The sequence below is a fragment of the Amphiura filiformis genome, chromosome 16, assembly GCF_039555335.1.
Source record: "Amphiura filiformis chromosome 16, Afil_fr2py, whole genome shotgun sequence".
NCBI lineage: Eukaryota > Metazoa > Echinodermata > Ophiuroidea > Amphilepidida > Amphiuridae > Amphiura > Amphiura filiformis.
The window spans coordinates 62,254,158-62,270,768 of record NC_092643.1 but is presented as its reverse complement, the minus strand read 5'-3'; the positions used below and the strand labels follow the sequence as shown (position 1 = coordinate 62,270,768).

General features: G+C 37.4%; 1 protein-coding gene across 3 annotated transcripts; it reads right to left on the bottom strand.

Annotated features, from left to right (window-relative positions):
• Positions 1 to 79: 79 nt before the first annotated feature.
• LOC140136316 (eukaryotic translation initiation factor 2 subunit 2-like) lies at positions 80 to 16,611 on the bottom strand. 3 transcript variants are annotated; one of them, XR_011856645.1, is made up of 9 exons: positions 16,417 to 16,610; positions 10,695 to 10,896; positions 9,374 to 9,471; positions 8,016 to 8,214; positions 6,938 to 7,011; positions 6,206 to 6,354; positions 5,658 to 5,800; positions 2,789 to 5,062; positions 80 to 2,748 (listed from the first exon to the last, which is right to left on the bottom strand). XR_011856645.1 is itself a non-coding variant. In XM_072158044.1 (8 exons), the coding sequence occupies exons 1-8, from the start codon at positions 16,432 to 16,434 to the stop codon at positions 4,887 to 4,889; spliced, it is 1,056 nt and encodes a 351-aa protein (XP_072014145.1). In that variant the 5' UTR covers positions 16,435 to 16,611; the 3' UTR covers positions 80 to 4,886. The 3 variants fall into 3 exon arrangements, 2 of the variants coding, with proteins under 2 accessions (XP_072014145.1, XP_072014144.1); XM_072158044.1 differs by having other exon boundaries at positions 80 to 5,062; positions 8,016 to 8,211; positions 16,417 to 16,611; XM_072158043.1 differs by having other exon boundaries at positions 80 to 5,062.

Below are 16,611 nucleotides of genomic sequence, written 5' to 3'. Positions count from 1 at the left end.
AATAAATGCATTTTCCCCATCTATTTTCCCCATCACTCATATTAGGAAATATAAAATATGACAAATGAAACAATCAACATTGAGTTTGAATATTTATTGTATAATTCAATTACTTCACACTCTGCCATCATCAGACACATATTTATGTCATCTCAAACCTTCAGAACTGAATGCAAAATGTCTTAAGAACCAAACCAAACATAACTCTGCAATGTAACCAGAAGGAACTGCAGTGTTCCTTCATAATGGCGCCATGTTACCATGGCATAACCGGAAGGAACTGCAGTGACCCAACCTGATACCAAGGTCAATTAGGACACACATGGTGGTTTGTTGCATGGGGATGTCAAACATAGTGGTTTGTTACACAGGGATGTAAATGGGTACCAGATCCATTTCCTGAGAATTGATCTGGCCCTTGACCATGTGGCCGAGCGCTTGCGGGCAGCATTGAGCATTTAAGGGGGCTCGTCCGGGAATTAAAATATGTATCACTCCCCTCCTATCTTTTCTTTTAAGGCCCCATTTCCAGAAGATTTACATACCTGGTCACAAATGCATAATGTTATTACAAACAAAAATTGGACAAAAAACATAAACAAGGTACAACAGGTAGAAGTTTACTTCAACACTACTGCCCAGCCCCAGTGACAAAGGCACAAGTTTATGGCAAGGTTTAAATTACGAAAATTCTACCCATATGTGGACATTGACATATGAAATGGGCTCTCCTCAATATACTATAAGACCTGGCATGGGTGTGATTTTCATTGAGCATCATTCAGTATTGAAAACTGTAGATGAACAACACGTTACTCTCTTGAGGAGGTTATCAAAAGCTTTAAGGGAAGAGATCTAAGAGTCGAAAGCCTGCCCACATTCATATCAGGAAGTAAAACGATGTGTATATATATATATATATCCAGAAATGCAGTAGTCCCACTTTTTCCCTTTTCAACCTGTGCCGAACAAAGGGCATGAAATGAAACCAATAGAACAAAGTGAACTACACAACAACCATTAAAGATCCTCAGTGATGAGTGACTTGGCTACAATTGCTTCCAAATAACAGCCCTCTCTTGCTTTGATTAACGACATAGAATGAATGACATCGACAGGGGCTTTGTATTAGCTTCATGAGTGCTGAACAAAGCTTTGACCTGTAACCAGCCAATCAGATAAATTAGCCAATCAGAACCCCCTACTGTGTTTATGCTCTAGAAAGGGAAACAAGTGCTGTTCTTTTCGCAAGTAATAGTAGCTTGTGTGTCCTTAAGTTTGTTTCTGTGTGAAAAGGAGAAACCATGATTCTGCTCTTCCTGCTCATGTCAGAAGTGATAATTTTTGAATACCACCCTGGGATAAAAACTGGTTTGGTTTGTTAAGGTTTTGGTAAGGATCATAAATAAAATGGCATGGTAGATAAATGCAAAACAAATGACATACTAAGGAAAAACAAAACATACACAGACAATAATTAATATTTTATACAGAGTGAAATGCAGGACTTGCTTAGAGTAGCAGATAAGTGTAGCATGCATTACAACTGGAGCAATGAACCCTTCTTGGTACAGGATCATTGGGCTGTTCCAATTGAAGTCCATACACCCCCTATTGAAGCCATAACTTGTCTTTTACCTAGAGAGTGTGACTTTCAAATGGGGTTACCTGAATGGGTGACTTCATTTGAAATCTACACTCCCTGTGTAGAAGATTAAGGTCGTGTCTTCCATATAGGGTGTACAGATTTCAAGCCCATTCACAAGTAAAGGCTAGTATGTTGTCCAACATCTGACAGCCATTTTTCTGTTGAGATTATTTCCTACAGCAACCAAAATTTTACAAAGTGTCTTCAGCTGCAGAAAAAGTTGAGAACAATGCCTAAAACAATGTCTGAAAAGTAACTCCTCAGACTACCAAGCCATTGCCATTATGGATGAAATTACACATCACTCCTATGCAACATTTATCGCACGAAACAATTACTTTTGATCGTTGATTATACTCAAGGTATTATAACCAATCCTGGACTATTTTTCCAGCACTGGCTGTCAATTTTTCCAGCCATTCTTTTGACTTATTCTACACATAAATATTAATTGTCACTTTTTTCTACCATTTGAATATTCTCAGAATAGAACATAACTTGTACATTATCTAAAATCGGACTTCTTCCCATATATTCCTGTCCCGTTTTATCCGTTTTGACCCGTTGAGCTCAATTAAAATTAATAGCTGCATTTTTAAATGCTGCTTTTAAAAGCTTCACAACAGCACCTTAAGATCCACTTTGTGGATGTAAGTCATGCATTATAAATCCCTGCATTATTTATTCATTTTATATCAAACTGGTTAGTTGTCCACAATCTTCTACAGATACCTTACTACTGATAACTGCAGAAAATTTAACATTTAATAATTTAAGCATAAAAATGCTGTGCAAAATTCCCACAATTATAATTTGAAAGTTGAAAGCAAGAAGGTTGTAAATGCTTTGTTATTATTATGCATTTACAAGCAGGCCCATAAACGTTTTCAAATCGGCTGTAGTTTGTATGGTGGGTGACCCAAATTATAATAATATTCCGCCCAGCATTATGCATGTCACTGGAAAGCACTCATGTGAAAGTACGCTTTATTACGATGCTTATCACGCTGCGTACCCACCTTGAGCAAGTAACCTGGTTTTCCAAACGTTTCCAATGTTGATTTAAAAAGTCTATAGCCAGTAATTTCTGAAATGTGGACCTTTTCCCAAAATAAATTCAGTTACATGCAAAAGAAGGACTTAACCTCCCTAAACTGTTTGGGCTATTTTAAACAGTTTAATAAGACTAAGTGGATTTTTTTTGATGGGGGTGCATCATCCCCTGGCTACGGGTCTACTTTCAACCTTCATGCATTCAACCAGTGATTTATTAGCCAAGCCACAACACATGAAACACAATGGCACCTCATGAAATAATGAAAAATCAAACTTACAGTTTCAAGAAAATTTGCTCACAATGAACAGAGAATAATAATTGTGTTTGTTCTGAAAAATGACCCCAGGTATTATTGGCAGGTTGCTACAGATTGGGTAGATCACAGAGAGGAAATTGGGTAGAATTTCATCACACAGTATGAGAATAATTCTATCTTGCAATATAATTATATGATTCTCACCCAATCTTTGCTGTGTAAACATAAAAAAGTGCACTCAGTTACGTCAATATGTCTAGGCAGCCAGTTTGCGCGCATCTATGTGGCATCTGTCAGCCGTATGCACGACAGCGATTTTGCAGTTTTGCATAATGAAACTGGCTGACCTCACTGACTGCACTTGCAAAAACAGTTTAAAACACTATGGTTCATATGCACAAACACATCTAACTTTAGACCTGCTCTAACTATGGAGATTTAATAGACTTACGGAGGGATCCCTTTAATATTTTATTATCTTTCTTTACTCCAAGCAAAGTCCACAAATCCACAAATTAACAGCAGCCATTTAACTTAAAAGCTACATGCATTTGCCCTTAGCTGGATCTACAATAATATAGGATAAGGTATGTAAATACCAAAAAGTTCCTTCTCCATAGGACTAATCTCCATATTTAGACCAGGTCTAAAGTTAGACCAGATTTAACTTGTGTTGTGCATACGGACCTATATGTTGTGCACAAAGTCTGCCTTATCCTATTAATCCTTTGTTTCCAACCTATCATGAATTAGTAACTCAACCCTCCGAAGATCCTAACTTTGGCAATTTGGAAGGCAAATACAAGAACATGGCGCGCTTAGGTGGCAATGAAAGAAAGATGCAGTCACCTATATAATAGTGTTCATGCATTCTGCCAATGATTGGGCAGTATTTGCTGTACTTTGTTTGGCTTACAATTCGCAAAGACTCATTCACATAATGGATTGATATAGAGTAGTTAGAATGAGGTGCACACAATTGGGCACAGCACCTGAGCTGAGAGTATAAGTAAGCATAAGTTGGCACTTTATTGATACGTAGGGTAACAATTGAATGATTTTTGTCAATTATAAGCCGAACAAAGAATAAATGCTTCCAAGCTGGGAAGACGACAACCTCTGCCTTCCCAGCAGAAATAGCTTTTATCATCTTCTTGTAAGAACCACTATTTTCTCATAATTTTAGGTACCGTACATTAGTAGCAACATCAACATGATTTTCTATCCCACTTCTTGCATATCGAGGCTCAACTTCTTGCAGGTGGCACTGAACGAACCACTGAAACAACTCGCTACTTAACAATCTCTGTCCAAAACCTTGTGTAAATTTTTTGACAATGACAAAGCTGAACATGGATTCAAAGCCTTAGATGGCCGATTTGATCCTATTGCGACAGATTAGCATCTCAACAGTCCAATGAACTATAACACCATGTACAGTGTCTAGTTCCTTTTTAAAATTGAAAATTTACTGAAGGATTTGGACATGTGGTTTGATAGTGAGTATGTGCGTGGCACTGCAGCTGATTATCGTCCACCAGTCAGGACAAGATTCCATCCTGAACGCAAATCCTACTCGCTCGTGGCAGTGCACCATATCATGCTGTCAATATACACAGAAGGAAAGGGCAATTCTCTTTTTTTGCACAGGAGTATACATTATTTCTACAAGACGAGGGCTCGGCACAACACTGCTTCATCTCCAATTTTGGCACACTGCAAAGAAGACAATTGAAGATTGGCGTATACTATAAAACTACATGAGACCTTGTTAAATATAACTTTGAAAATGGTGTGTTACGGAGATAAGGATTTATGTCACTGAAAGAGTAAACCTTTCTGAAAATGTTGGCACCAAAATTTTATTTTCACCAAAATTGGAGATGAGGCAATGCTGCGCTGAGCCCTTGAAGAGTTTGTGATGGTTAGTTTGCTTTTGCCCTCATTTGTGCTCTCTTTCCTGTAAGGGCCTGGAAACCGGATTTAATGCTAGCGACTGAACACCTGGATTGACATCTCTCGCACTGGAGGAAGAAGAGACGGTTTTCTTTATGGAGGAACGTTTCAGATGATCGACATGTGTGACATGTTACATATTCCTCTGCAAGAAACAAAACAAAGAATAAGAAAATGTTACTCCTGAAAGAAATTGACTTATAATCCCTGTGGCTATACTTATTGACTATATTTCACTGGAAAATACCATAGAAGAAAATAATCAAATCATACAGTGAACATTCATCAGCAACAGCTACTACTTTTAAAGAAAATTCTAAATTACCATGAGGTGTATTTTATCTTTTAACACATCAGGTTTGTAGCATAAGTAACCCCATTGTTGCGTTATGATGACTTTACTTGTTACTTTGATGGGTTTCTGTTACAACTCCCTATTACATGTAAATCTTCCAAGTGATACATTTTACATCAAAACTTCCTGATTGTTCCGACTTGTAAATGTTAGTGTAGCCATCAAAATATTTAACATGGGGTTAAATAACTGTCATAGCTGATGGTTTAGAGCTATTAAAAAGTGTATTTTCAGGATACTTCTCCAAAGATGCAGGTTACACATTATAAACAGAAATCTTGTAACATTACAAAATAAGAATATTTTATACTGAGCAAAAATCAGAAGTTTCAAAACAATGTTTGAAACCAAATTGCTTTAGCGGTCAAACAGAAATGAGACTTACTGATATAACGCCTAAGGACACTCTCTATCTGTTTCTGTTGAAATCGACCTTTGATGATTAGTTGATTGTTACCGTCTATAGAACCGCTGGTTCCTAACTCAGCTAGTAAGAAGGCCAGTAAATGCTCTGTGGGTCGATGGAGCCTATAGAAAAGAGAAAACAAAATGCAGTATTAAAATTAGGGATTGCCAAAAAACAGACAGATTCAAAATATGTTTCGAACAATTATTGCTTCCATCGATTTAATCTAGTCAAGTAATTGTAAATGCAAACTACATGTAATCGATACATTTTGCTTGGTTGCCACAAAGCCATTCCAGTAGTAAAAAAAAACATTGACCTTTGACACTAAAAGCTAGCCACTGAAAACATCAAATATTTAACCTTTTAAGGTATGGAGATGGGCTACGGTTTGAAGTGTAGCCTGGTATTGTTTAAATGTTATTCTCAACAGGATACAACAGCAGGAAAGTTACAGGTCTGAAACTCTTGGTTTTACAAACAAAACACAAACTACATACATCAAATGTAGTCGGAGGTAAACTTACATTTTGCAGATATCTGTGAAATTTACAAAGGAGCTTTTCTTGGTGCCGACTCGGACAACTTGCGGGGGTCTCATGACAAATCTTTTCTTCTCTCCTGTTACCATGTCTGGATTCTTGGCCCTCATGATATCAAATACCCTATTTAGTAGCTGGCAAACAAAATATACAAAATTATAAATGTCAACTTTTTATAAATACATGTTTTTACATATGCCATATGTGTAGCGCTTTCACCGGAGACAATGCATTGCACTGATTTATAGTGACTATCAGTTGTCAGCACAGGTCATGTCTGTACTTAAGATTGTGAATATCCAAACATCACTGGGACTGATTGGGACATTTGGGGTTAACAGTAACACCCTACTCTTTTTGAAACTGGCTGCAAGATACACATACAGATATGAATCTTTGCTACGGTACATGGGACACAGGGTTTACATTCCTCCAAAGGATTCTCATGGTTCATTTACTCAATTTTAAATGTGCTATAGTGAGAGCTGAAGTCTTTTATTGAATCTGCAGATGTTGCTGATTGAATGCATTCTTTCCACCCAAGTCGCAACCGCCGGCAATTGAACCCGGGACCTTGTGCACTAAAAGTGAGTACCCCTACCATTAGGCCATGCTCTCACTATCCGTACTGCCTCATTAAGAGTCCCTACTCTCATATTTCTCTAACATCACAATGGCAGAAGATAATTTGAAAGTAATTTGATTATGTGTGCTCACCTCATCATAAGTGTAATCTCTTTCTGTACCTGCCCACGCCGTACCACTAGTGTCTTTGGTTTGTTTGTCATCATCTGTACAAAGTAAACAATCAAAAACTTCAATAAACATTTATCAATTGAAACTATTGCAGCATCCCAAACAAACAAGAACCACCACTTTTAGAGTACAACTACTCTTTGATTCCAGAAATTATTTATCGCATGGGTTAGCGAGCCTCATTGCAATGTTAAACGTTTTAACAGTTTCAGTGCTAGCCTTCATGTGCGGGAAATTACGTTCCAAGTTATCAGATTGTCACTTGGAGGGACTACTGCAGTTAGGTAAGGACCAAAACATTGTAGTTAAAGCATGCATACATGTCATATTTACTGTTTTTAACATCACAGAGAAAAAAATTCTGAAAATGGGAAATGGAGAAAATATAATTTACATCTTTCTTAAGGGTGGCTTTAGCCAAGGATAATCAGAACAAGTGAAGAGTTTCATCGTAAAACGTGATAAATCCATTTGAGAAAAAGACCAAATTGTGTTAAATGAACGTGGCATATATCACATCTTGCAGAAAAAAAAACCCTTTTTCACACCTGTTTACTGTTTAATTTTTCATCGTGGTATTTTGTGGTTTTTACTGGTGTTAGGGTTAGATGACACTCTAATCTGGAAAAATACATCTTACCTAACCCTAACACTGAACCCTGCTTTTTGATATCGGAAGTCCAAGAAGATACGAAAAAGTAAAGAAGAATTTTTGACTTGGCACCCCAGGATTCGAACCTTTGACCCCCCCCCACATGCCAACCACACGATCACGGACCAGTAGCTACATGGGTTATTGCTGCCCGGCCAGCAATTCCGTGAGCATATAACACTCAGGGTGATTGCGTCATCGCAGACCCTGGGATTCATGCATGCGCAGAATTGTGGTATTAACAGGTGTTAGGGTTAAGGATATATTGTGCGTTGGTGAATTTTTTTAAACAAATCATACCATCTCTTGACAATCGTTTGGCAGTGATATTTCAATTTTTATATATATAACAGTATTTGAAACTACAGAAAACATAAAATGTTGTACCTTCAGGCATTTCCTCGGCTTCACCATTCTCCATTTCAGCTTCTACATCTTCTATCTTGGGCTTTTTCTTTTTCTTCTTCTTCTTTGTAAGCGTGAAGTCCAAATCTGTGTCTAGATCTGCGGGTATGACGTCAGGCATACCAGTGCCATCCTGACTAGTTTCAATGTTCTCGCTGGCTGGTGTGGATTCCACCTCCTGCTGAATTGAGAAAACAAAAGAGAAAGTAAGCAAAAAATGTTCACATGTACTAGCCCAAGGGAAATTTAACACATCCATCATTTTAATGATCTTTCTAACCATACATATAACCGTATATTCTTACTATCATAATAACTGTGTATCCAGTGCTCAAATCTAGCAACCGTTTCTTGGACAAATCCATCCCAATTTGCAATTGAAGGTAACAACTGAGCAGCACAATGTCTCCATTCCCACTCCAGAATCAGATATATTGTATGAAAGGAACCACAATAGAATAATCAGCCCTATTCTGATGCAATATTCAGCTCATGAGTAGCATGATGCAACTGTCCTGCAATCTACCAGTACATATTTCACACAATTAAATTTGTAGTAGTTTGGTGCAATACTCAGCTCATGGGAAGCATGATGCAATTGCTGTGCAACAAGGTTGTTACATATGTAGCTACGGTGGGCAGCTCTGCCCGGGATTCACCTGGCCACCACGCACAGGAATAAGTAAAAAAATAAATAACTAAAAAAACCCTTAACATTTTTTTTTAAATGATTTTTTCATCCCACTTCTGTCTCCTGACAAAAACTCTCATGATACATGTGTATTTGTATGCCAGAATACATGTAGCAGTGTGTTTGAACTTGAAGTATCTCCCATTTTACACAATTTGCACCTCGACTGGGTTCCACTTATCCACAAAAAGTAAAGCCTGGTTCAACCCTGCTATTACCGTGATTTAAGTCAAATAAACGCTCGGGCGTTACATTTTCCCAAGGGGGGGCGTTTATTAGAGGTCATTTTAGCACAACAATTCCGTTAAAATCATTAGGTAAGCTTAAAAGTCACGCTAAAATGACGAACTATGCACTTTTGACACCGACTTTTGGTTCACTTCCGGGTTTTTGATGCAGATTTTCGCCATTTATTGCTGCTGTTACCGACCATGTGAGCAACTTGGTAAGCTTACTACACAAGATAGCATGGAAATAGCGGAATTTTTTAAACATCTTGGTTGAAAAAAGGGGTGGGGGGGGGGGCGTTTATTTGAGGGGGGGCGACTATTTGACGAAATACGGTATTTACCTTGCTGTTGACCACTTTTAAACTCCTGTATGGTTACATTTTCCTTTTATTAATTACTTAAATTATGGGATACTTTACCCGTAAGGCATCGTCTAATCCATCCATGTCAAATGTTTTCTTCTTCTTCTTTTTCTTCTTCTTCAAGTTCCCAAAATCTTCCAAATCAAGGTCAATATCTGTGTGGGATAAAAATTAATGTATCAATAAATCTACTTTACAACCTATAACTAGGCTGTATGGCCCAAAACTGACCCAGCCATAAAATGATATTGACCAAGGCAGGTAGTAATACCTGTACCCGGGAAATCTGAGTCCTTAATATTGACCCAAAAGAAAACAGCTTATAATAACAGAATAAAAGCATTTTTCAATGAAATTGCAGAAGAAGTGCCCAAGCTTGAAGAAGGGACTGAACCTGACATTGCAATATTATTGTTAGCACCATTCTTATATCATTCACCAATCACAAATCATTCAAAGAAATTGTTTTGCAGAGCCAGGGTTGTCAAACCTGTGATTTGGTAGCCCAAATTGGGCTCAAATTAACTCTGTACAATTGGACTAAACTACTGGGACTCAAGAATGGCCACACTGATTTCAAAACTTTAGGAACAATGCAGACAGCATGATGCATTTGCATTGCAACAGTCATGATCAGGTTGGGCCCCTCCAAGGTTGGATATATGCTGGTTCCAATCTTAATTGTCAAAAAAATGGTTCTTCTTTCCAAAATCTAGTAGGTTCAACTATAAAAGGCATGTGGAGGTAATAATAACCCGGAATATTAACCTTTAAACATTGCCATGTGATGCAAACATGCATATTTGAAGTACTCAGACCCACATAAGAAGTATGATGATTTGTATGATCAATTATGAAGCTAAACTGAAAATATGGTTGATATCTAGATATGATCAATTAATTCTGTTAAAATTCATTTATACAGTACTTAAATATAGTTCACAAATATGCCTACAATGTATCCCCCATATCCATTTGTGCAACTAAGTACCTTTCACAAAAGTGGGGTGCAAGTACTCAGGCTCTGAGACATCATACTATTTCATATTTTTTGGCTTAACTTGCTATAATTTGGTTCACCTGAAGTTTGGTAGTGACGTCAATGCTTCTTCGCGGTTGCGCTGCAAGCGTGCCAATAAAACGCCCATATACGTGTGCGTGCACACTTAGGGCGTTTAGCTTTCCGCGCGCGATTTGATACCACGGCACGGGAAATACGCACATACGTCACTACCAAACTTGAGATGATCCAAAATATATGCATGTATGTCCTGATTAAGTTGATTTCCATTACCTTTAAATGTACCGGTAACAAAAAATGTTTAATAATTTGACACCTTCTGTCGTGAGTTAGTTATATAAGTAATCATGTACACACCTTTTGCAGGCTCCTCTTCCTGAGGTACCTGTGTTGGTTCTGGATCTGCTGCAGGTTCTGGAACTGCTGCAGGTTTACTTTGGGTCACCCCATCTGTACTTTCCTCTGGTTTATCACCTCCTGGCTGGCCTTCTAGGGCGGCATCCAAATCCATAGGCATCTTCTTCTTCTTTTTCTTCTTCTTCATGGTGGGATCAAAAAACTGTAACATAAAAAATAAGATTACATGTATATTACTACACTCATGGTGTTTAATGAAATCAGATCATAATGTAAACAAATATACCAATATTTTGTAGCTCATTGGAAAGTATCTTGCAATATTAACTAGGGCTCAACGAAAATGGCATTTACCTACCGATCTGATATTGAATTTATAATATATCGGCCAATATCTGATCTGATCTGATATCGGTAAACAAAAAATATAATTTTTAAATTTCGCGACTTTGGAAAACCACTGGACCTATTCTGAATTGTTAGGATCATAATTGGATTATAACTGTAATTTGTTTGTAATTTTTTTCAATTTTTTTTTTCAAATTAGCTGTGAATAATCCTAGCATAAGTGGGTATCTGTCCGAACTTGAAAATTTTGGAATTTTGTTTAAGTTTTTAGTGAAAAGTTGATTTAACGACTTAAACATGTCAATTTATAGGTAGTTACCAATAACAGTTCTGCAGCACATCATTAAAAATAGGAAACAATAAATTGGCAATTAGGAGGTCTGGATGGAAAGAGCATGATCTGTTTACCCAGAAAAGTTTTTTGAATTTCAAAAATCTGTCAGCTCATTCTAGCGCAAGTGTACTTTTGGAATTTGGCAAGCTTTTCTAGAGCCTTCGAGGAGAGCTGTTTAGAGCATTTACAATAGAATGTAAGGAGAGAATGGTCAACTAAGGAGAGCTAAAAATCACTCTCCCATATCAGATTTATGGAGAGCAGTAGAGAGCGATTGCTCTCACTCTCCTCAAAAGGCAGTTTCTGCTACCCGGTACCGTACTGTCAACATATTTTATATGATCCTTAATAGAGAGATTGCCAATCCAGAAGATCATGCCATACTTCAAAAAGATCTGGAAGTTCTCTCACCGAATGGTCATCCACCTGGCTATCAATGTCTTTTAACATCAAGAAGTGTGCTGTCCTAAGCATAACATCAGCCACCACCTTTATAACATCTCTGGTGAGTGGTGAACCCCTTGAGAGGATAGATCATCATGACTACCTCGGTGTGACCATTTCGCATGACCTCCGCTGGGACGACCACTGTCACAAGATCAGACAGAAGGCTAGCCGTACACTTGGACTACTTCGCCGCACACTATCGCCCTGTAAACATGTAAACAACAAGTGAAGGCCAAGGCGTACCAAGCCCTTGTTCGTCTGCAGCTGGAATATGCTTCCGAGACATGGAATCCAAAACAGGAGTGGACCAACTTGAGCAAGTACAAAGAGCTGCTGCCCATTTTGTGTTTGGAGACTACCAGAGAACAACATCGGTCACCCCACCCCCCTTATTACCACCTTGGGATGGGATCCTCTCCACACCAGACACCTACTTTCTCAAGCCACAATATTCTTTAAAATCCACTATGAACTCATCAACATCAGATTCACACCAGGCATTCATCCAGCACCATTAATTCATTGGAAGACATGACCACCAGCTTAAGTACTCCTTGCCTGAAGCAACAATAGACTCCTTCAAATTTTCATACTACCCACACTCAGTTAAGATTTGGAACCAGCTACCAGCAGCTGCTATACTGTCTTCTACCACCGTAGCCTTCATTGCCCTTCAAGGAAGCCGCCCTGCCTGCCATCATAGGGATGCAGGACTTTTGCAGGTACCTGTGGGTTCCAGTCTGCTGTAATCACCATAACAGGCTTTTTAACGCCCCCTCGGTTTCATCTTGTTTTGCAACTTTGCTTAGTTTTTCACCTTCTTCACCTGCACCTTTATAATGGCTCTGACGCTGCACCTGCATTTTCAATATTACATTCGCATGGACGGTAATTTTTTTGCGAGCTCGCCACGATTCTGGCGAGTAGATTTCTTGCAATATTTGGCTTATTTACCATCCAATTTATATCCTTCAATATACCGGTACCTGTATCTTTAGCATATATCCAGCGCGGTCAAAAAAAGTTTTTTGAGGTTTCTGATCGTCACGATGAAACACTTTTTAAGGACACGATTTTCTCAGTTTTCCCAGCCATTTTGTTTACTTGTTTGACGTGACCCGGAAGTAACTGATTAGTCTCGACCCCAGAGTGCAACATAGCTGTATCGCGAACATGACTTGACGACAGAAACGGGCTGTAAATGAGGTGGGTCATCTTGTGAATTGCATTGTTTCATCACCAAACATGCTTGTCGGACATAGGGGAGTCGATGGCTTGGAAATTATCTAGGTATGAGAGGCAAACCTCAGTTAACGCATTTGCTAGTCAGCCAAAATGGCATAAAACCGGGGCCCAAAATTACATAGAAATTTAAAAGAACAGCTAGCAAAAGGAAACCTATATAAATATGTTCTCTATACTTCACTTGACCCAAATATATGTTTTTTTTGGTGTTGAGACAATCGCACATGGAATTTTAGAGGGGTCATAGAAAAGCTGCTATCACCGAATTGCTGTTTTGAAAGTCAATCTTTGACAAGCATGACTAGTTCCAGTAACTGTAACAGGTCTGTAGATGTCATTATGTTTATGATAAAGACTGATAAGTCTTGCTGGCAGGACTACAAGCATGACAAGATGTATCTTTGGCTTTGCTACGGAAAGTACTATGGCAGAACGATTTTCAGTTTTTGGCTTTCTTTACTCAAGTATAGTGTAATTTTATATATAAAATGATGTGGTTTGAATTGATGGCAAATTTGAATTCACCTTTCATACCTAAATTATCTTATCAGAAATTCCAAGTGGTCATGTGTCATATGGTGGGGCACATTTGCGTTACAAGCACTGATTTTGATCATTTGCCCTCATTTTCACTAAAATTGATACAACTCTAAAACTATACATCTCACACCAACAAAACTATACATTTTTGGAAAGCTTATGTTCCAAGGAATCCAAAAATGCAAAATTGATGTTGGTATACAGTGTGTGTAAGAAAATATATAGGGTGATATCATGAAAAAAATTAATTTTACTAGAAAATTGATAATTCATTGCATTTGCTACTGATATGTTATACCTCTAATGTAATCTAATTTTGTGGCAGGCAAAACTATGCGCTTTAATAAAATGTATACTTTTGCTATGTTATGATTGACCAAAGAGGTGATACAGGGTGTGAAAATGTATGTAACTTTACGCACCAAATGTTGATTACATTTTTGAAAATATTTTCTTTAGAGTGTATCCTACATTAATTTTAACTGCATATTTGGATTCCTGGGGTAAAATGCTTTCCAAAAATGTATACTTTTCCTATTTAGGATGTATAATTCTCAAGATGCAACAATTTAAAGCCAAAACGCGTGTTGTGACTGAAAATCTAGGCATTCGTGTGTAGAGAATAGGGAAAAATTGTGGGTCTTGTGACTTGCGGTTCTCAGTGAGTACTTGTAAACATGAAATAGATCAAATTAATAGTTGAATATGAATAATGAATGAACAAGCTTTGATTTGAGATATGATTTGCATGTATAGCACAGAATTTGGCAATGATAAAATCTAAAATTCAAAAAGATATCATGTTTCCACAACATTTCTCATAGAGATTACACATACTCCTCTACCACTTATCCTCTACCGCTTATCCTCCAGGTTTATCCTCGTTAACATTTTAATATTTTTCACTTATTAAACAAATGATAATTTCCAATTGTGAAATATATTTGAAAAGTAGAATAATCAAGCTGTATAATGAGCCCAAACTTTATGCAATTGGACAAAGAATAGCTCTGTACCAACAAAGTAAATCTGAAAGAGGAAAGAAAAATGTAACGCCTCCCACTATTTTGGGGTCCCACCATATACAGGGTTCGCGTTTTAATGCGTCATTGAGTCCTGGACGCAAAATTTTGAAAATGGGTAAATATGGACGCACTGAATTTCTAAATCCAAGGAGGTTAAGGGGTCCAAAAATCTCAACTGGACGCATCCAAATCGCAGCGGATTTACTGTGTAGAAATAAAAAATCCTCCCATTTAACAATGTTAACTGTTTATCTACATAAATGTGTCATTAATTTTCAAAATCGGCCACAAAAAGTCGTTGTTTTAGGAATATCCAAGGCTGGGCGCCACAATTTTCAGTTCATATCGTCGCCGGTCATTATTTTTCAACTTTCAGAAAGTCCGGCATTCTAGGCCCCAAATTGCATAATATTCACATCATTTTCCAAGCAACTGAACCCCTAAAATGGTGAATTATGGACTAATTTACTTCAATAATTGATATATCACACAGTAATACTGATTTGTGAAGTAGAATTTACAGTAACTTCAGATGTTTTGCCGTATCGCGAACTTCATGAGATCGAGTCCCCCATCTTGGTTTTAAGATAAACAAAGATATACTGCCCTCTCCAGGCAGTATAAAATTAATTATTGACCACTGAGCCTCAGCAGGCGGTAGACATGGAATATATAGATAATATAAAATGAAATAAAATAATTAAATTAAATTAGATTAAATTGGATTAAATTAGATTAAATTAGATTAAATTAGATTAGATTAGATTAGATTAGATTAGATTAAATTAAATTAAATTAAATTGGTCCAAATAGCTTCCACTGGACCCCCTGTTTTAACCAGGCACCGCTAACCCTGACCATATAACACATGACCAAGTTTAATTTAAATACTTGGATACATCGAATATTAAGATAACTATGATTTGGAATTGGAGATGATTATGTGAGTACCAATTTCATATAAATTGACTGAATTGTTGTCATTTGCATCGACATGTTTGAGCTGCACGCAAAACATTAAGTGTGTAAACACAAAATAACATACTATTACGCTGACTTTCCTATTCGGAGAGGATGACAATTTTGACCTCCTCGTCTGTTTACAAACAGAGAGGTAGACAAAAGACCGTTCCGTCCGCTTGTCCAAACATTGACGATCAGAAGGATGGTCCACAATAGCGCGATTCACGTAACAATGTAGAACCATGTGCTTCTTTTGTCCAATTTGCCATCAAGATTTCATATGGAAACAGTTCAGACCCAGAACACGATCATGTCAGAAATTAATAACTTGTTCTGGGACTGATTATTCGGACTAGTCTGTGTACATACAAACAAACCGCGTACACAAGACTGGCAAGCGAGTCTAGATCACCGCACTGAAGACTGAAGGAACCAGACATAATCAATATAATCATAAACCAGAATTTTCAAAAACAGCGATTAACATGAATGATTAAAAACGGGAATTTTTATTTTGGAACAAAATGGAAAATGAAATCAACACACTGCACATGCCACATGTCACAGATCATCATCAAGCTTGTTTTAAACTGAATGAAAGGTATTTTAGCATATAGCTAAAAAATGTTTAACCTTGATGTGAAAGTTTAATTTGATAAATTGGTAATTTAAACCTAAGATATAACTTGGGTGGTCTAAAACGAAAAGATCACCATACATTGCCATATCGAAATTTTTCATATTATATTCGTGTATTTGTACACAAATTTATATACTCATACTGGGCCCGATTTTAGGGCATACAATTTCGTCTACTTACCGCGTCTTCTTCGGTCATTTTTGTTAAATTTCTGCCCGCTTATCACAAGAAAATAATTAATAGAATCTAGATTTGTATTTCAATCAGTTGTGCGAGTGTCTCAAACTGTTCAAATCTCTGCAAAAAGTCTCATGCAATAGAATGAAATCCGGAAAACACATGCGCCATATTTTAGACAAATGGCAATTTTATAAC

Coding starts and splice junctions, on each gene's coding strand:
- LOC140136316 (XM_072158043.1), bottom strand. Junction 7,012..8,015: donor AGCCGAGGAAATGCCTGAAG/GTACAACATTTT, acceptor TACTTTGTACAG/ATGATGACAAACAAACCAAA. Junction 6,355..6,937: donor GAGATTACACTTATGATGAG/GTGAGCACACAT, acceptor TTTGTTTGCCAG/CTACTAAATAGGGTATTTGA.